This window comes from Mastacembelus armatus, chromosome 22 (assembly GCF_900324485.2).
Source record: "Mastacembelus armatus chromosome 22, fMasArm1.2, whole genome shotgun sequence".
NCBI lineage: Eukaryota > Metazoa > Chordata > Actinopteri > Synbranchiformes > Mastacembelidae > Mastacembelus > Mastacembelus armatus.
The window spans coordinates 20,663,723-20,685,463 of record NC_046654.1 but is presented as its reverse complement, the minus strand read 5'-3'; the positions used below and the strand labels follow the sequence as shown (position 1 = coordinate 20,685,463).

The following is a 21,741-nucleotide window of genomic DNA, read 5'->3' as shown; positions in this document are numbered from 1 at the left end:
TTACCGGTCAATCTACGTTCCCACTCTCACCTATGGTCATGAGCTCTGGGTCATGACCGAAAGAACGAGATCGCGGATACAAGCGGCTGAAATGAGCTTCCTCCGCAGGGTGGCCGGGCGCTCCCTTAGAGATAGGGTGAGGAGCTCGGTCACCCGGGAGGAGCTCGGAGTAGAGCCGCTGCTCCTCCACATCGAGAGGAGTCAGTTGAGGTGGCTCGGGCATCTGTTTCGGATGCCTCCTGGGCGCCTTCCTGGGGAGGTGTTCCGGGCATGTCCCACCGGGAGGAGGCCCCGGGGAAGACCCAGGACACGCTGGAGGGACTATGTCTCCCGGCTGGCCTGGGAACGCCTCGGTGTCCCCCCGGAAGAGCTGGAGGAAGTGTCCAGGGAGAAGGAAGTCTGGGTATCCCTGATTCGGCTACTGCCCCCGCGACCCGGCTCCGGATAAGCGGTAGAAAATGGATGGATGGATGGAGAAACCACTGCCTTTACAAACTACAGTTGCAGTTGAACAGCTTGATGAGCAGATACTTAAAGACATACAGAACAGTGTACCTTAGAAATGAAAAGACTTACAGACAAAAAATGAGTGTAAATTAGATGAGAACGTTTGAAGATGTAAAGATAACAAAGTAGCGTTACCTAAAAATTTATTTAGATATGCAGCTGTACTGACGCATGCTAATGTGCATACATCAGCAGGAGGGACGGTAGGATTAGTAAACAAAGTGTTTACAACATACAGCTTTAAAAAACTACTATTAAAAAAATGTTGTCAACAATGTGAAATATGTACAAAAATAATCCACAGGGACAGATTGTGACAAGAAACAGTGGAAGGTTTCCACTACCTTAATATCCTTTTCAGTATATTTGCATGGATTTTATTGAACTAAATAACTGTGAGGGAAGGAAATACTGAATCTGACCAATTTGGTTTTAACTTTTGGACTGTAAGACATAGTGACTCTATCATTTGAAGATTCTTACAGAAAGTTATGTTGTGAGGTCATGAGGGCCTCTTGTCTTTTATTTTCACATTACCTCATTCTGTACCTGACCATTAAAAAGATGTCTCTGCCTGTGCCTAACCAGTGATCTCTCACTTTGCACTCTGTGTGCTTAGTGAGTTTACTCCTTGTACAAGTAAAATTGACTAAAACCTCTAAGTTCGTTCTCTGAGTCTATTTGTTAAAAGAGTTTATCTAACACTGGCAAACTGGTTTGTGTTATCAGGTTTCATAGATTTATAAAGCTGAGTGTCATCTGCATAGCAGTGGTAATTAATAGAGTGCTTCCTAATAACATTGCCATGTGGAACACCATAACTAACCTTTGTGCGCTGGAAGGTTCATCATGGACATGAACAAATTGTAATCTGTCCAATAAATAAGATTGGAACCATTTTAACGCTGGTCCTAAGAGAAGATCATTGGTAACTTTTAACAGTGCTGTTTCTGTACTATGATGTGCTCTAAATCCTGATTGAAAATCTTCAAATAGTTCATTCCTGTGTAAGTGGTCTGATAGCTGCTTAGCAACAGCTTTTTCTAGGATTTTAGAAATAAATGACAGGTTGGATATTGGTCTATAATTAGCCAAGACTCCTGGATCAAGACTAGGCTTTTTGAGTAACGGTTTGATTACTGCAGTCTTAAAGGCCTGTGGTACGTAGCCTGATACTAGAAATAAATTTACTAAGTCTAATAAAGATGAGTTAATTAATGGCAGGCGTGAATGTCTTTAAGTAGTCTAGTCGGATGGGGTCTAATAGACACATTGATGATTTAGATGAAGCAACTACTGATGTGAATTCAGAGACATCTATGGGAGAGAAGCAGTCTAAACAGTCTTACAGATGATTCAAGAGCTACTGTAGTAGAAGATTCATTTATTGCAGGTATAGGAAGCATCTGCTGAATTTGATCGTAGTTGTGAAAATAGTTGTGATTTTATTTGTAAAGAAACTCATAAAGTCATCACTGCTGAGAGCTAAGGGAACACTGGGCTCAACAGAGCTGTGACTTTTTGTCAGCCTGGCTACAGTGCTGAAAAGAAACCTGGGATTGTTCTTATTTTCCTCTATTAGTGATGAATAGTATGCAGTTCTGGCTTTACAGAGAGCATTTTTATATGTTAACAGACTGTTTTTCCAGTCTAGATAAAATTCCTCTAAATTTGTGGAACACCACTTCCTTTCCAGCCTTTGTGATGTCTGCTTTAAGGTATGAATATGTAAATTATACCATGGGGCTAATCTCCTCTGATTCACTAACTTCTTTTTCAGAGGGGCCACAGTATCAAACGTTTCATGCAGTGAGACTGCATGATTAAAGGATTGAGGCAGCTGCCCTCCACTGTGTTGGCACATGGCATAGATGAAAATAAAGATGGAATCATTTTCTTAAATTTATTAACAGCGTTGTCAGATAAACATTTACTGTAGTGGAATTTTCTTCTAAATGCTACATGATCCATTATCTTAAATTCAAAAGTTATTAAAGAATGATCTGACAAAATAGGATTTTGGGGAAAAACTATTAAATGTTCAATTTTGATGCCATAGGTCAGAACAAGATCAAGGGTGTGATTGAAACAGTGGGTGGGTTTATTAACATTTTGAGTGAAATCAGTTGAATCTAATATTGAATTAAATGCAGTGCTGAGACTATTATTTTCAACATCTACATGAATGTTAAAATCTCCCACTATAATGACTTTATCTGATCTAAGCACTAAATCAGACAGGAAGTCTGGAAATTCTGTTAAAAACTCTGAGTAAGGGACAGTTGGACGGTACACAATGACAAGTAGAACTGGTTTTTGTGTTTTCCAGTTTGTATGTGAGAGACTAAGAGTGAGGCTCTCAAATGAGTTATAATTGTTCTGAGAATTAAAGTTTAATAATAAGTTTGAGTGGAAGATTGCAGCTACTCCTCCACCTCGACCTGTGCTTCGAGGAACATGACAGTTTCTATGACTGAGGGCGGTTGATTCATTCAGACTGACATATTCATCCTGCTGTAGCCAGGTTCCAGTAAGACAGAGTAAGTCAATTTGGTGATCAGTTATCAAATCATTTACTAACAGAGATTTAGATGAAAGAGACCTAATATTCAATAATCCACATCTGACTGTTCTGTTTTTCTGTTCGATAAGAGGAGTGGTCTTAATTTTTATTGGGTTTTTATGAATAACTCCTCTTCTAATATCGATTGATATTGATATTGATATTCTAGAATGGCGCCTGTTAGGTGCCTGTTAGTTTTTTACTGAATTATCATCTGTTAATCCAAGTCAAGTCAAGATCTATGCTTTCTCTCTGATAACGGATGAAAGTGGATGAGATCTTCTAATTCCTGTGGAGAGACATATGGAGATTATGGAAACTGCATCAGAAAATATACGTTTCTGTGGAAACGGCATCTATACAAGAGAGCAACTGTTAGCTCTCAAGGGAACAAGTCTGCTTCTTGGTATAAAACCTGAAATCCCTCAAGACCTGAGGAGGCATAAGAGGGGCTGCAGAGCAGGAGTGAAGCATCGAGAAAAGCATAGGAGATTTAAACTATTTCTCCCAAAAATTTTGGGAAATGTGAGGTCACTCTGCAACAAAGTGGATGAACTTTCTGCTTTAGCTAGCAGCCAGCGAGAGTACAGAGAGTGTAGCTTGCTTTGCTTCACCGAGACCTGGCTGAATAAAAACATACCGGACAGCTCGCTTGAACTGCCTAGGTTCTCACTAGTGCAAGCGGACAGAGGCAAACAGAGTGGCAAGAAAAGAGGAGGTGGTTTTGCTGTTTTTGTTAACACCAAATGGTGTAACCCTGGACACATAACAGTGAAGGACTGCGTCTGTACTCCAGACATTGAGCTGTTGGTGGTTGGACTGTGGCCATACTACCTGCCCCATGAGTTTTCACACGCCATTGTTGTGACTGTTTACATTCCTCCATCAGCTGCAGCACAGAGTGTGATCCACACAGTTGTCCCTAGTCTCCAGACAAAACACCCCAGTGCCCTTATACTAATTAATGGGGATTTTAACCATGTCAGTATTTCGGGAACTCTGACCAACTTCAAACAGTATGTGGACTGTGCAACACGAGAAAATAAGATTCTTGATGTCCTTTATGCCAATGTGAAGGAGGCATACAGCCATGGAATCCGCTCAAGCATTATTTAATCACGTCTTCCGAATCTATGGGCTACCAGAAGATATTGGTTCGGATATAGATACGTCTCAGGTGTGGAAAGCCATCTGTCGACACTTGGATATTAACATAAGCCTCATGTCAGGATACCATCCACAATCAAATGGCCAAGTGGAGAGATTGAACCAGGAAATTGGTCGATATCTCGACAGAGCAGTGAGGACCCAAGAATCGTGGGGGTGAACTCCAATATCTGGTGGACTGGGAAAGTCATGGACCTGAAAAGAGATCATAGGTAACCACCCAGGACATCTTGGATCCATCACTCATTACAGATTTTCATAAAGCCAGACCCGATCGCCCAGCACCTCGGCCACATGGATAGCCTCATCAAGCGCCAGGAGACGCTCCTATGGGGGGGATTATGTAACACCACGCCAGCAAAGGGAACTCTCTTTGACTGATAACACACCCTTACTTCTACAATAATGTCCAGCTGAACAAACATTTAAGCAACAATTATTGCGAAGTATTGCCAGTTTCAGTGCTATACCAAGCATTCATCATAGCCTAAGTATTACGAATATGACTGTTACTTTGGATTTACATCTCTTGGATTTCCCTTTTTGATTGACTGTCTGTTGAATAGCTTCCTAGTTATTGGATTATTTCGCCTGTGACCATGACTTTGATTTTTGCCTAATGATTTGGATTTCAGTTTCAGTTTACAAGTTACAGCTTTATGTTCACATTGGCCTTGATTACTTTCATCTTTGTTTGTTGCCAGTTCCTTGGTTTCCCCTGCCATGTCTCTCTCTCCTTGTGTGTATCTAGAGATTGAGTCATAGTAAGTGGACTTTTCAGTTTTTAGATCAAAACGTTTCATCACTCATCAAAGTGGCTTCAGTTATCAGTCGTACATATACATATATATATATATATATATATATATATATATATATATTATCACATTACAGAAAAAACATTTCAAAGAAACATGACAGTGTAATCCAGAGAGGTAGGCAACTACTACCGTTTTCATCCTTGATGTGGTTTGAACTAGTTTTCACTCTTGCTTGATTCATCTTCATCAAATAATTTCAGTGCTCTCAAGATCAATGCCAGTGCATTATGAAAAGGAATAAATGAATAACCAGTCAAGTATAGTAGTGAATAAAACATTTCCATACTTGACAACATCCTGACTGCAATTTGAAAAGAAATGGTTGATTAAACTACTGAAATGGTCTGTAAAATGATTTTATTATATAAGCTGTCAGGTACCTATCCAGGCTGCCAGGCTGACTGGGTTTTGTTCCCCGCCCCTTTTCTCTCTCTCTTCATTTATGTGTGTTTGGTTTGTGTGTATGTGTTTACAAAAAACACCTGATGTTGATCAGCCATTAGAGGGACCTCTATATGACACAGCTTTCTACAACACCTCAGCGCCAGATTGTACTTCTGCCTTGGATAGTGGCAGTCGTCTAACCAACTGTTTGATATAATCAAGTGCATTTTCTGGATCATCGCGTCTCAACTACAAGGCTTTCCTGGTTCACGCCTGTGCCTAGAGCACTGTTTGCATTACGTGTTCTCCCAAAGATCTTACTGTTAATCCATGTTCTAGTTACTTAGTTACTCTGTAACTCTATCATGACTTTATTGTTTTAAATTTTAAAAAAAAGTCCAGAACAATGCCTTGCTGAATCATGGCATAAACATGATACATGATACACCTTACTGGTGTCCACATTGCTTTCCAAAAATGTGTTTTCTGAAATCCTGATGTTTTTTTTCTCATATTGTTTATCTTATAAATTGTTTTTTCTCAAGTACATTTACCCCCATCCACCCATCCATCCATTCTCTGTATATCACTTACTTCAATTCAGGGTCAGGATGGGCTGAAATCAATTCCAGCTGACACTGGGCGCGAGAAACCATGGACAGATCACCAGTCTTTCACAGGGATGACACATAGAGACAAACTGCCGCTGGAGAGCGTGGATAAAACCCACGCAGGCATGGGAAGAACATGCAAAGAAAGGCCCTGGGGTCAAATCCTTACTGTGCTGCTCTTGTGTTTACCCCCAGTTTTATTCTTTTTTGAAATATTGTTGTTTGCATTGTACTTTCTTATTGACAGTCTCTGTCATTAATATTTCAACTAAGAGTAGTTATTTGTCACATTATGTGTTCCAACCGTAGAAGTGCTGTCAGTACAGTATTTTAATGCAAACAAACAAATGCTCTTTTAACTTAGTTTAAATGCTAAGATTTTCAAATTTTACCAACCAGCAGGGAAGCAGATACATGTACATACTGTATGGACCACATGTGTATTGGCTTAGTGAAGCAAAAAAATTACATTTAGCAAGTAAAGTGTGAAAGTGCAGGACACTGATTCTCCATAGAAGATTATCGCTTTTGAAGTCACACACACATGAAAAACCATAGCTTGATAACAAGCTGTTATTTACCATTTAGTTTTAATAATACAAAGAATATGCAAACCACCCCCTGCAGCTGTTACAACACAATACAATAGCTGTTATCAGTTATTGAGGCCATAGCAAACAATTAGTAAAGCTCTACTCCATCACCTAGTTGACTCAGTAGGTCTATATCATGTGCCGGATCTTTGCTATCATGATTATGAAAATAAATGCTGAGCAGGCAAGTTTATCCATAAAAACTACTTTTTTATGTTTTGGCACAAACCCTCCTTGTTTACGTTTAGTAAAAGATGGTGTTTGGTTTCCAATGGGACATGAATGACTGTCTACCACTTTAAACTTTTGTGTTTATCACCCATCAACCCCAGTCTCCTCATTACACCTTCAAGACTCCTGGTAGGTGTGGCCAGCATCTACTGAAGCAGTTGTGGCACATTGTCTCAGTCACTGTTATAGTACTGTAAAAGTAAGTTTGTCTCTTTTATGACATTAGATTACTTGAAGATGAATAATACAATGAAAGCTTAGATAAACAACTACAATACAGTTAGGTGCTTTCTAGAGGTTTTGAAATAGACCTGTTTGATGATCGAAATATGCAAAACAATAAAAGGTCAGGAAGGGCGTAAATAATTTTCACACACTCACATGTATATGTGTCTCTCGTGGTTCAGTTAAATGATATTAAATTCAGTCAGATGACTATGAACCAATCATGTTGTGCTCGGATAAAGACACATTTAAGTAATGACTATAAAATGGTTATTCATGCAATGGGGCTGTGGGATGGCAAGTAGTAGATGGATTGTAAATTTATCCCCAGTTTAATTTAATGGTACAGATAGAGTATTGACTATAAAACCTTTGACTTTTCATATAGTATAACTAACAGGGTGACATTTTTGGTTCAGTAAAATGACTCAGCTGAGTGAAAAGTTATTGAATAGATTGTCATGCACTTTGGTAGAAACATTCATGATTTCCACAGTATGCATTGTGATCACTTAGTTGATCCAAATGTTTCTTCTAGTGCCATCATTATGTCAACGTGACATTCCCATTGGCTGTGCTTTGTTTTTAGCAAATATTTGTGTGTTACAGTAAGATGGTGAATATGAGAAATATGACCTCCTGTTAGCACGTTTAGATAAAAGCACCATTCAATACAGTCTCACAGAGCTGCTAACTTGATGTACATGTCTTCTTGACTCCTCAACATTCAGTTTTTTGACACAACAGGCTAAAATGTCATGGTCAAGTGTGTTGTATTAAAATTCATCATTATTGTTTAGAAGTAAATCACAGCTAATAAATAGGTCTAAAATCATGATGACTTTCAGGTTGACAAATGTTACAAAAAAATTCAAATGCCGGAATCAGTCAACCAAGTAAGTCATAACATGAATTCATGGAAATCATACCTTATCCTTATTGATCAACATTACAAGTCAAACAAAAATTTACTTTTTCTTGACAGTTAAACTTTCTAAACCAGCATCATCTTAGGAGCACTAGTAATGAAGACAAATAGCTTTTTAACTGCACTTGACAGAGAATTAGTATCAGTAGTTAAAGAAATTATTCCGTTAATTTTAGCTTGGAGTTTTAATGAACTTTCAGACTGCACAAGAAAAAATAATGGAGTGCTCTGAGAAGTGCCAAAATCTCAATATTCAAGTTCTGCAAGACTTTTGCTGTCCAAGGCTTTAAACCTAATGATCAATAAGCACTAGACATACAGTACAGCACTCATAATTTATCTAGAAATGATGCTCCATTCATACTGACTGTGTGTTCATATCTCTGGCTTCACTCCTGACTCAGGTGTGTCCTTTCAACAGTAGACAGACCAGTAGATAAGATTGAAGAAGATATATGAACCAGGAAAAATCATTCGGGAATATTTGTCAATGGCATGCGTATTCTGAATAATGTTGAGTGCCCGCAGACTCTTCTTTTTCTTGGTGGTGGTGGACTCGCTGCTCACTGACAGATGGACCACCATGTGTTCCTGTTTCTCCGGAACCTCATGCATCTCTTCCTGTTCTTCTTCATGGACCATGGGTTCCTCAGTGTAGCCTGCCAGGCTGTTGGTGTCAGCCTCACTGTAGGTACCATCCAACATGGTCATAGTTCGGGTCTGGGAGATGCCACAGGTGCAGGGTAGTGACTGGGAGAGAACACATACATTATAATCATTCTTATATATGGAATTTTAATAGTTAATTTACAATATCAAAATTTAGGCAGATTAGCAACAGATTCATTCATTCTTTTTTTCCCCCTAGTAATTATGGGGCCTAATTACAGCAGTCATTGTTGGTGATTGGTCACACCACCACTTCAGTATGAAATTCTGATCAACTATAGGCAACAGTATCATAATATTCCATTCCACTACTGTCTGGTGTTTAATGAGGTAATGGATATTAGTGTTGTTGCTTCCCTGTCCTTTCCAGTAAAACTGTGAGGCCTAAGGATGGTACTGAATGTTGATTTGTTGGTTGCTCCACCACTATGATATGTGGAACATTTAATGCCTCTTCGCACTTTACCTTGGTCAAACCTGCTCTTGTCTGCCCTTAGGAGGCAAGCAGGGTCTGATCTGGTTAGTACTTGAATTCGAGACTGCTTTGAAATGCCAGGTGCTGCAAGCAACGGTTGGGAGTTGGGCTAACATCCCAGATTAATATGTTTTATCACACGCAGGGTCAAAACTACTTATCCAGTAAAATACACTCCATATCAACTTGTGGCCAATAAAAACAAAATGTTTGTTCTGTTGCTTCCCCAAATATCACCAGAACTAATGTCCAACATTTTTTTATGTGGCAGTACAGGTATATGGAGCCAGAACAGTGACAGATGAACTTTGGCATGGAAAAATAGCACTTATAACACAAATAACACAATCAGAACTGAAAAATAAAACATTGGCATTAAAACAGGTCTCAGGAGATTGAAAAAAAAGGAGCTGTACAGCCCATTTGTGGATTAGCTACAGATGGAAGTGCTTCCCTTAGGCAATGTTTTTACGAAGCACTGTAGTAATTACCATTGTTAGGCAGATAACACTCAGCTGTATGTATCTATGAAATCTCATAACAAAAACCAGTTACTCAGATTTCAAGCATGTATACCTGACATAAGGGCCTGGATGACCCATAACTTTCCACTTTTTAACTCAGAGAAAACAGAAGTTATTGTATTTGGGCCTAAAAACCTCAGAAACAGCTTTTCTAACAATATAGCTACTTTAGATGGCATAGCCCCGGCCTCCAGCACTACTGTGAAAAACCTTGGATTTATTTTGACCAGGACATGTCCTTCAATTCACACATTTAATTCACTCACAAAACAAATCTCTACAACTGCCTTCTATCACTTAAGCAACATTGCCAAAGTTAGGAACACCCTGTCTCTTCATTGGCTTCCTGTAAAATCCAGAATAGAATTTAAAATCCTTCTCCTCACATACCCTTCATGATCAAGCTCCTTCATACCTTAAAGACCTCATAGTACCATATCATCCCAATAGAGCATTTAGCTCTCAGAGTGCAGGTTTACTTGTGGTTCCCAGAGTTTCCAAAAGTAGAATGGGAGGCAGGGCCTTTAGCTATCAAGCTCCTCTCCTGTGGAACCAGCTCCCAGTCTGGGTTCAGGAAGCAGACACCCTCTGAACTTTTAAGGTTAGACTGAAAATTTTCCTTTGTCACAATCCATATCCCGTCTTCCTATCAAATACTATTTTGCTGATTAGGTATCAGGTGGAGGAAGTATTTAAACCAGCTCTCCACTTCACCTAGTTGCTATATTGTACTGTGATCTTACTACTATCCCACTGCTACCTATGATCACCATGATCTTACTTCTAAACCTTGTTCTTCTCATGGTTCCAGTGTTCTGGACTCTTCACCTGTGAATAGTCAAAGTCTCCTTTGGCTCCTGTGTTCCATGTTTCCCGTGACTCTGTGAGTTGTCATACTCACCCTAGTCCCCTCAGTTTTCCCCTGGCTCCTTTAAAATAAAATCAGATGTCTGCAAGCTTGTGTCCAGATCTCCTCTATACACACTAAATGCAAGATTCAAAGGTTAGGGCTAGCTAACCATCCATTAGTTAGGCCTATATTTGTGAGGTTTGCTGTAGCTGAACCCAAAAGCACAGAGTCAAGCCAAAATAAAAGGTAGACCGTTCTTTATTACAACTGCTCTTGAGTCATAGAGCAGAGGCAGGCAGTGGTATCCAAAAAGGTACAGCTAGGTAGCAGGTCAAAACACAAGCAGAGATTTAATACACGAATAACTATCAGGACACAAGGAGAAATGCTGTTAAGCTGAACACAGGGGTATCAGACAAACTGGCAACTAGACAGAGGAACACAATATAAATACAGACAGGGGTGGAGTTAACAAAACACAGGTGGAAACAATTAGGGAAAACGTGTGAAACAAGGACATAGGAAATGGGGAAACAGAAACCAATTACAAAATAAAACAGGAAACTAACACAGTGACACTAACACAATAAAGCATGCCATACATGACAAGACTGTCACGATCCCGGTTTTGGACTTCTTGAGTTTGGACTTTTATTCTGGTGGTATTTCTTATGTTGCCTGGGTTCTTCCTAGGTAGTTTTGTGTTCATTTATGTTGATTGTTTTCACCTGTGCCTGGTTTCCCATGTGTTCGCCGCCCCTGTGTATCTCTCCTTCTCCTTCTATGTGGTTTTCTTAGGCAACTAGGTGATTGACCTCACCTGATCCTAATCAGTCATCAGAGCAGGAGTGTATAGTCCTGCTCCCGGCCTCACCCATTTGCTGGATTGTCCTGTTGGTGTCCCTGTTATGCTTTCTCTGGTCTTTCCTGGGATCATCCCTGTTGTTGAGCTAACTGCAACTTGATCTGTTCCTTGTGTGGTTTTATTCTGCTCCCTGTGTTTGCGTCTCTTTGGCTCCTGTTTTCTCCATGAGTGTCTGTTACCTGCCTGTTTCCTGTGCATGGCTACCTTCTCCTGTGTTTCTTTAGTTTCCTCCTCGTGTGTCTGGTGTTTCCTGCGGTGTCTTCATTAATTGTTTTGATGCACAGATCACATAAACATAAGGATTATAAGAACCTGTAGTAGCTAAAAAGGGAAGACTGAGGTTCTCAAGGAACTGTATGAAATTTCTGATAGCCTTGTAGTGTCGCTGTGATACAGCAGGGCCTCAAATGCAGCTGTTGAAGAATGTTGCCCCTGAATTAGGACGCAGCTAATGTAACATATTCTGTTATGTACTGTCTTAGTGCAAAGATGTCTAGTGTTATCTATAGACAGCAAAAATTGAGTGCAAAAAAATGTTTGCCACCAGCAGTGTATTTGGGTATGTCTCTCATGATACAGTGGGTACGGAAAGTATTCAGACCCCTTTAAATTTTTCACTCTTTGTGTCATTGCAGCCATTTGCCAAAATCAAAAAAGTTCATTTTATTTCTCATTAATGTACACTCAGCACCCCATCTTGACAGAAAAAAACAGAAATGTAGAAATTTTTGCAAATTTATTAAAAAAGAAAAACTGAAATATCACATGGTCATAAGTATTCAGACCCTGTGCTCAGTATTGAGTAGAAGCACCCTTTTGAGCTAGTACAGCCATGAGTCTTCTTGGGAATGATGCAACAAGTTTTTCACACCTGGATTTGGGGATCCTCTGCCATTCTTCCTTGCAGATCCTCTCCAGTTCTGTCAGGTTGGATGGTGAACGTTGGTGGACAGCCATTTTCAGGTCTCTCCAGAGATGCTCAATTGGGTTTAGGTCAGGGCTCTGGCTGGGCCAGTCAAGAACGGTCACAGAGTTGTTCCTAAGCCACTCCTTTGTTATTTTAGCTGTGTGCTTAGGGTCATTGTCCTGTTGAAAGGTGAACCTTTGGCCCAGTCTGAGGTCCTGAGCACTCTGGAAGAGGTGTTCTTCCAGGATATCTCTGTACTTGGCCGCATTCATCTTTCCTTCAATTGCAACCAGTCGTCCTGTCCCTGCAGCTGAAAAACACCCCCACAACATGATGCTCCCACCACGTTTCACTGTAGGGATTGTATTGGGCAGGTGTTGCTTCATCGAAATCATCAACGTGTCTCTTGGACCCCATCCCGACTAGACTGCTTAAAGGCACCCTGCCATTAATGAACTCATCTTTATTGGACTTGGTAAATTTATCTCTAGTATCAGGCTACGTACCACAGGCCTTTAAGACTGCAGTAATCAAACCTTTACTCAAAAAGCCTAGTCTTGATCCAGGTGTCTTGGCTAATTGTAGACCAATATCCAACCTGCCATTTATTTCTAAAATCCTAGAAAAAGCTGTTGCTAAGCAGCTATCAGACCACTTACACAGGAATGAACTATTTGAAGATTTTGCAATCAGGATTTAGAGCACATCATAGTACAGAAACAGCACTGTTGAAAGTTACCAACGATCTTCTCTTAGCCTCAGATAATGGACTTGTTTCGATACTTGTCCTCCTAGACCTTAGTGCAGCATTCGACACCATTGACCACAACATCTTATTACAGAGACTGGAGCATGTGATTGGTATCAGAGGAACAGCGTTAAAGTGGTTCCAATCCTATTTATCGGACAGATTCCAGTTTGTTCATGTCCATGATGAACCTTCCACACGAACAAAAGTTAGTTATGGAGTTCCACAAGGTTCTGTGCTAGGACCGATTCTGTTCACCCTGTACATGCTTCCTTTAGGATATATCATTAGGAAGCACTCTATTAATTACCACTGCTATGCGGATGACACTCAGTTATATCTATCTATTAAACCTGTTAACACAAACCAGTTAACCAGACTTCAAGCCTGTCTAACTGACATAAAGGCTTGGATGACCAGTAACTTTTTACTTTTAAACTCGGAGAAAACAGAAGTCATTATATTTGGGCCTAAAAATCTCAGAAATAACTTTTCTAAAATTATAGCTACTCTAGATGGCATAGCCCTGGCCTCCAGCACTACTGTAAAAAACCTTGGAGTTATTTTTGACCAGGACATGTCCTTTAACTCACACATAAAACAAATTTCTAGAACTGCATTCTTTCACCTGCGCAACATTTCCAAAATTAGGAACATCCTGTCTCAAAATGATGCAGAAAAACTAGTCCATGCGTTTGTTTCCTCAAGGCTAGATTACTGTAACTCATTACTATCTGGATGTCCTAATATCTTAATAAAAAGCCTCCAATTAATCCAGAATGCCGCAGCCAGAGTCCTGACAGGAACTAGCAAGAGAGATCATATTTCTCCTATATTGGCTTCTCTTCATTGGCTCCCTGTAAAATATAGAATAGAATTTAAAATCCTTCTTCTCACATACAAATCCCTTCATAATCAAGCTCCTTCATACCTTAAAGACCTCATAGTACCATATTATCCCAATAGACCACTTCGCTCTCAGAGTGCAGGCCTACTTGTGGTTCCCAGAGTTCTCAAAAGCAGAATGGGAGGCAGAGCCTTTAGCTATCAAGCTCCTCTCCTGTGGAACCAGCTCTCAGACTGGGTTCAGGAGGCAGACACTCTCTGTACTTTTAAGGCTAGACTTAAAACCTTCCTCTTTGACAAAACATATAGTTAGGGCTGGCCTCAGGCAACCCTGAACCATCCCTTAGTTAGTTATGCTGCTATAGGCCTAGACTGCCCGAGGACCATCGGTGCACTGAGCTCCCCTACCCTAACCCCCCCCCCCCCCCCCCTCTCTCCCACCTCATGTATATTCCACCATTGAATGTTACTAACCTTGTGCTCTCTCTCTACCCTAGTTTGTGCTCTCTCCCTCCCTCTCTCTCTCTCTCTCTCTCTCTGTACCTTCTGCAGGTGTCCCTGGTCCTGGAGCTGTTTATCGCTGATGTGCAGTTACTGGCCCCACCAACTTGCAGTGTCTATTTGTTGTTTATTGTTGCTGTTCTTTTCTCTCTGCTCTATCCACTCACCCCAACCGGTCGAGGCAGATGGCCGCCCAAACTGAGCCCGGTTCTGCTGGAGGTTTTTTCTTCCGTTAAAGGGAGTTTTTTCCTCTCCACTGTCGCCAAGTGCTTGCTCATAAGGGAATTGTTGGGTTTTTAGTTTTAGTTTTTGTAAAGTGCCTTGAGATGATTTGTATTGTGATTTGGCGCTATACAAATAAAAATTGAATTGAAATTGAATTGAATTGATGAGCAGTGCCTGGTTTTCTCCACACATACCGCTTAGAATTAACGCCAAAAAGTTCAATCTTGGTCTCATCAGACTAGAGAATCTTATTTCTCATAGTCTGGGAGTCCTTCATGTGTTTTTTGGCAAACTCTATGCAGGCTTTCATGTGTCTTGCACTGAGGAGAGGCTTCCGTCGGGCCACTCTGCCATAAAGCCCCGACTGGTGGAGGGCTGCAGTGATAGTTGACTTTGTGGAACTTTCTCCCGTCTCCCTACTGCATCTCTGGAGCTCAGCCACAGTGATCTTTGGGTTCTTCATTACCTCTCTCACTAAGACTCTTCTCCCACGATTGCTCAGTTTGGCTGGACGGCCAGGTCTAGGAAGAGTTCTGGTCATCCCAAACTTTTTCCATTTGAGGATTATGGAGGCCACTGTGCTCTTAGGAACCTTGAGTGCTGCAGAAATTCTTTTGTAACCTTGGCCAGATCTGTGCCTTACCACAATTCTGTCTCTGAGCTCCTTGGGCAGTTCCTTCGATCTCATGATTCTCATTTGCTCTGACATGCACTGTGAGCTGTAAGGCCTTATATAGACAGGTGTGTGCCTTTCCTAATCAAGTCCAATCAGTTTAATTAAACACAGCTGGACTCCAATGAAGGAGCAGAACCATCTCAAGGAGGATCAGAAGAAATGGACAGCATGTGAGTTAAATATGAGTGTCACTGCAAAGGGTCTGAATACTTATGACCATGTGATATTTCAGTTTTTCTTTTTTAATAAATTTGCAAAAATTTCTACATTTCAGTTTTTTTCTGTCAAGATGGGGTGCTGAGTGTACATTAATGAGAAATAAAATGAACTTTTTTGATTTTGGCGAATGGCTGCAATGACACAAAGAGTGAAAAATTTAAAGGGGTCTGAATACTTTCCGTACCCACTGTATATTGTGTTTTGGAGCCTGAGAGTGTTTTCTCAATTTGAACCTTTTCCCCCATATTTCACATGATTTCATAATACTTGTTAATGTAATTTGCACATTTAGATAGCTTCAATTGGAGATATGTCTCTAAAATGTCAGTTATAAGTGGTTAGCCTTCAGCAGGCAGTAATATGTAACTTAGCAGCTATTTACTTTCAAAGAACACTGTTGGACATGCTCCTGCAGGGATAATAACTGTTTGTAACTATTGATTACAAACATCCATTGTTCTTCTAGCTCTTGTTTCTCTCTGTTTTAGTGTTGCTTTTGTTTTCTTGTTTGCATCCATACAACCTGACAGATACTCTTGTAAATTGGTGGCAAGTGTTTGAGCTTTTGGGGTCTGGAGTCCCTAAAGAGCTTAAGGGACTGGGCAGCGGCTCATGAGAACAGAAAACAGCACCAAACACAAAGTAGAAACAAACCTGAGACCGTGCCCTCTCTCTCATCTTACGCTCCCGGCGATCCTGGACGGTGGAGAGGTAGTTGACTGCAGCGTATTCCAGCACAGACAAGAAGACAAAGACAAAGCTGACCCAGAGGTAAATGTCTACAGCCTTGATGTAGGATACCCGGGGCATGGATGCATTCACACCAGTGATGATGGTGGACATGGTCAGCACTGTGGTGATGCCTGAACACAAGATGCACAACATTCTAATTAAACTATGGGTTCAAAATTAGTTTCACTCTGAGTCTATTTTTATTGTCAGCGTGGACACTATATAGTGGATTTACTCACTGCCCTGACTCTGGGAGCCGATGCAGTATTGTGAAAAATGTACTTAAAAAGACATAAATATTAGCCCCAAAAGGCCTTGAAATATCAAAGGTTTGTGGAATGCCCCATTCAAATGTATTGTTGCATTCATGTGTCTAAATGTGTGAATCATTTGACCTACTATTTATACAAGAGCAGTTGGAGCTGCCTAGTTGTTATGGAACAAGTTCTAAAGCACTCAGAGAACTTTCTTTTAAGGTCTACCTCATGTCAGCTGTTTGCATGGTAAAGAATTCATTTTCACTCTAAAACCATGTGCACAGTGCTTAATTTTGTTTGAATTATATGAGAGGTGCTATTTCTCTACACTGATGAGATGACAGAGTTCATAAAATGCCTTAGTGAAGATGACTGCTGGGTGGAAACTTTCAGCTTCCTCAGAAATTCTTGGGAATAAAACTGCATCTACTGTTATAGAATTCTGTCTCCTAACATGAAATAATCAAATAACCGGCAATGGAAGGAAAGACAGGCTACAGGATCAAGTTTAAACGAGTGTGTGTGCATTCATGGTAATGAAGGAACATATCACACATCAACAATGTGGTTCATCTGTGTGTTTGTAACAGTTCTTTTTGTGCTAGTCATGCAGCATTGGATTGCAATAAAGCTGACTAAAAAGTTTGTTTTTAAGACTTAATGCAAAGCAGTGCAGCTCTGTAGTACAGAGCAACAAAACTGTTTCAGGCTTTGAATACACATGAAGTACATTTTAGTAAGCTATATTCATTCTCATTTTGATTCCACACATGGTATTTAATGACAGGAAGTATACCACCAGAATTCATCTTAAAGACTGCAAATCATTGTGTGCTTCAGTCTTTCTTTCATTCTGAAGTTGTCAATTCAACAACTGACATTCTACAGATCCCCATTCACTTTTCAACTAATCCTGTCACATACACCAGTCAGTGACTGTGAATATATAATGTGTTTTCCAAAGCTGAACCTGGAACAAGAGTAACTGACTGGTTGTACATTATGCTTACACTATATGAGCACTTGAAAGTGTCCATCCATCCACTCTCTATACCGGGGGATTTGCTCAACTCTGTTTGGGTGAAAGGGAGGGGTTGAAACTGTTCTGCTGTGCGCATGCCTCGACAGGTGCAGGCAATTATCTATCAGCCGAATGGGCCTCATGGTGTGTAAGCAGAACACTTTCATTTGTCTGGTGTGCACGGGAGCTGACGGACACCATGGCAGCTAATCACCAGCTGAAAGACACCCTTAGACACCCAGTGTGAAGGAAAAGGGACTGAAAACTCTATCCATCCATCCATCTTCTTCTGCTTATCCAGGGCCTGGTCGCGGGGGCAGTAGCCTAAGCAAGGATGCCCAGACTTCCTTTTCCCTGGACACTTCCTCCAGCTTGTCCAGGGGCAAGTCTCAAAACTCTAAAGTGTTTATTTTGTTTGTACTAGTTACTTACACTGGTGTTTTCTTTTGTAAAAGGTTTTTTTTTTACCTATGCTATGCTATGTCATGCTATACCACTATGCCACATGATCAATGAAAGAAACTAATTACTACATAGAGCATTGAGTGAATTCCAGTTGTTAGAAGTGAGGCCCTTCCTTTTTCAAGTGTGGGGAAGCCGTGCAATCAAAAGGCATTTTACAACTACAGTGGACATTTTACCATGACCTCGGGCCTGTTTCAGAAAGCAGGTTGAACAAACTCCGAAGTTAACCCTGAACTCTGGCTTGACTGACCCTGACGATGTTGAATGTGGTAATGAAAAGGAGCCATCCTTCCATCCATCTACATTCACTGCCCAACTAGCCATTGTAAGATTGTATATAACAGGAATGAGGAACATATTTGAGGTCTTTATTTAAGTACTCACAATATCGCAGGAAACGAGGAAACAGGAATGGTGTGTCCATAGAAATGTTACTGAGATCCGACAGTGACTCAGAGTGAGGGAAGTGCCTTTATACATGAGGGAGAGTGCAGAGGAGGTGCAGGTGAGTGACTTGGGAAGAGGTGAGACGAATAGTGGTGATTGCCAGGGGGAAAACCTGGCAGAACCGTAACAGTACCCCCCTCTCCACGGCCAACTCCTGGGGGCCGAACCCCCCTCCTGAGGACAGGGGACCGTGGAGACTGGGGACAGGGGACAGAGGAGACTGGGGACAGGGGAGACCGGAGACTGGGGAGAGAGGAGACTGGAGACTGGAGACTGGGGAGAGAGGAGAGAGGAGACTGGGGACAGGGAAGACTGGAGACTGGGGAGAGAGGAGACTGGGGACAGAGGAGACTGGGGACAGAGGAGAGAGGAGACTGGGGAGAGAGGAGACTGGAGACTGGGGACAGAGGAGACTGGAGACTGGGGACAGAGGAGACTGGAGAATGGGGACAGAGGAGACTGGAGACTGGGGACAGAGGAGACTGGGGACAGAGGAGACTGGAGAATGGGGACAGAGGACACTGGGGACAGAGGAGAGAGGAGACTGGGGAGAGAGGAGACTGGAGACTGGGGACAGAGGAGACTGGAGACTGGGGACAGAGGAGACTGGAGAATGGGGACAGAGGAGACTGGAGACTGGGGACAGAGGAGACTGGGGACAGAGGAGACTGGAGAATGGGGACAGAGGAGACTGGAGACTGGAGACTGGGGACAGAGGAGACTGGACACTGGGGACAGAGGAGACTGGAGACTGGGAACTGGGGACAGAGGAGACTGGAGACTGTGGAGACCGGGGACCGTGGAGATTGGGGACCGTGGAGAGGCAGCAGCCGCGGTGGCGGTGGTTCTGGAGGCAGCGGCAGTTGCAGTGGCAGCTGCGGTGGCGGCGGCTCCGGGGACACTGGCGGCGGCAGCTCGGGGGACTCTGATGGCGCCACCTTGGGGGGCTCTGACGGCGGTCGCGGCAGCGGTGACTCGGGGATCTCAGGTTTCTGCTGCAGGGGCGGCGACCTGAGACTCGGCGGTGACTCGGGAGGCTCTAGGAACGCTGGAGACGGCGACGGCTGGAGAGACTCTGGAGACGGCGACAGCTGGAGAGACCCTGGAGAGGGCGGCAGGAGAGACTCTGGCTCGGGCGGCTGGAGAGACTCTGGCTCGGACGGCTGGAGAGACTCTGGCTCGGGCAGCTGGAGAGACTCTGGCTCGGGCGGCTGGAGAGACTCTGGCGCGGACTGTACCTGCTGCGAGGGCGGTGGTTCCAGAGGCTGTGGCAGCGGCGGCGGCAGCAGCTCCGGAGGTGGCGGTTCCGGAGACCGAGGCAGTGGCCGTAGCAGCTGTGGAGGCAACGGCTCCGGGTCCTGCGGCAGAGGCAGCAGCCGCTGTGAAGGTGGAGACTCAGGAAGCTCAGGGGACGCTGGAGGCCCAGGGGACGCTGGAGAAACAGGTGACGCAGGAAGTACTGGAACTTCAGGGGGCCCAGGCGGCTCTAACTCATGTAGCTGGGGAGACTCTAGCTCAAACTCTGGCTGCTGATGAGGATTCGGGAACACTGAGGGCATGAGTGGGTCCGGGAGATTAGTGGGAAGGAAAGGATCCATGATGGGCTGCTCAGGGAACTCCGCTGGTGGCAGCGGCTCCGGGGACACTGGCGGCGGTAGCTCAGGGAACTTGAGCGGATCCGGACGTTCGGGTCCTGGTAGCAGCTCGGGAATCGGCCGCTCGAGAATCGGCAGCTCGGGAATCAGCTGTGCGGGGCGTGGCTGCTCGGGGAGCTCTGGCGGCTGCCGCGGCGGCGGCGGTACGCTGGCGGTGGCGCTGGCTGGCGAGGTGGCCGTGACGAGGGAGACGCCCGGGGAGAGGGGGACAGACATGTCCACGACTCGGGAAGCTCCATAGGCTCGGCCGGGTGCTGCTGCTGCTGGCGGCAGCGTAGGTGGGTCTGGGAGCGGAGGTGGGTCCGGCAACCCTGGGAGCAGAGGCGGGTCCGGCAACCCTGGGAGCAGAGGCGGGTCCGGGGGCAGCTGTAGGGACTCCGGAGGAGATGACTGGCGAGACGGTACTGGAGGCGGCGACCGGCGGGGCGGCACTGGAAATTCAGGTGTCTGCTGGGGTACTGGAAAGCGTGGTGCTGGAAACTGCGGCGCTGGAGAGGGCGGTAGCTGTGGGGGCGTGAGAGGAATCCCGGCAGCGGAGACTTCATTAGGGGACGGTGACTCTCGGGCTGGTCCATTACGACGGCGGCGATTCCGTCGCTGTCGAGACGGCAGGTCAGGTGGCTGTCCTCCGAACCTCCTTGCCAGATGGGTACCGCAGAAGGAGTTTCGGTGGGAATCCCCGATGAGGAGGTCAGTCCAAAAGAGGTCCCAGTCCTCATCGTCGAGGCCCTCCCTGTCTGAATAGTAAAGGAGATCCCATGGTTCTAATCTGTGCTGCAGAAATTCTAGATCCTCGGGATACTCCGGCTCCTCGGGATACTCCGGCTCCTCGGGATACATTGGCTCCTCGGGATACATTGGCTCCTCGGAATACATCAGCTCCTCGGAATACTCTGGGTCCTCGGGATACTCCAGAAACTGGGAAGAAGGGAGAACGGGTGGTTCGGTGCACGGCGGCTTCAGGGTCCAGGGTCTTGCCTTAAGTTCCTGCCAGATGGCACGTGCCTCAGCCGGGGTTAGAGATTCAGGCTTCGGGAATGAGTCCGGAGATCTCCTCCTGTTTGTTCGGTGTCGGTCGGATCTTCTGTAACGGACACCCTCAGAGACAGGAATGAGGAACATATTTGAGGTCTTTATTTAAGTACTCACAATATCGCAGGAAACGAGGAAACAGGAATGGTGTGTCCATAGAAATGTTACTGAGATCCGACAGTGACTCGGAGTGAGGGAAGTGCCTTTATACATGAGGGAGAGTGCAGAGGAGGTGCAGGTGAGTGACTTGGGAACAGGTGAGACGAATAGTGGTGATTGCCAGGGGGAAAACCTGGCAGAACCGTAACAATAATGACTTGCAATACTAAGTGGCTATGAAACTATGAACATTCTTTTTGTGTTCTTCTAGCTCCCAGAGAAACAACTGTATAAAGTATACTTGGAGAAGCAAATATGCTTAATGAATTTGGAGATGGATCATTTAAATCAAAAATATTTTTATTGAATTTACATGAACATAGAAACACTTTAACTATAACAAGTTGTAGGCTCACAAAAGGTCTATCATTTGAATTGAAAGTACAAAAACAGAAAAAGAAATGGAGTACTGCAGCATTGTAAATATGAAGACTTGGC

General features: G+C 43.4%; 1 protein-coding gene across 2 annotated transcripts in view; it reads right to left on the bottom strand.

The window, feature by feature from the left end:
- Window positions 1-8,444: 8,444 nt before the first annotated feature.
- The window catches only part of gabrr2a (gamma-aminobutyric acid type A receptor subunit rho2a), a 98,769-nt gene continuing 85,472 nt past the window's right edge, over window positions 8,445-21,741 (bottom strand). For both annotated transcript variants that reach the window (XM_026302227.1, XM_026302235.1), the window contains exons 8-9: window positions 16,190-16,398; window positions 8,445-8,780 (exon numbers count right to left, since the gene is read on the bottom strand). In XM_026302227.1, coding sequence (XP_026158012.1) covers window positions 8,445-8,780; window positions 16,190-16,398 — 545 coding nt within the window. The remainder of the gene's footprint in view (window positions 8,781-16,189; window positions 16,399-21,741) is intronic.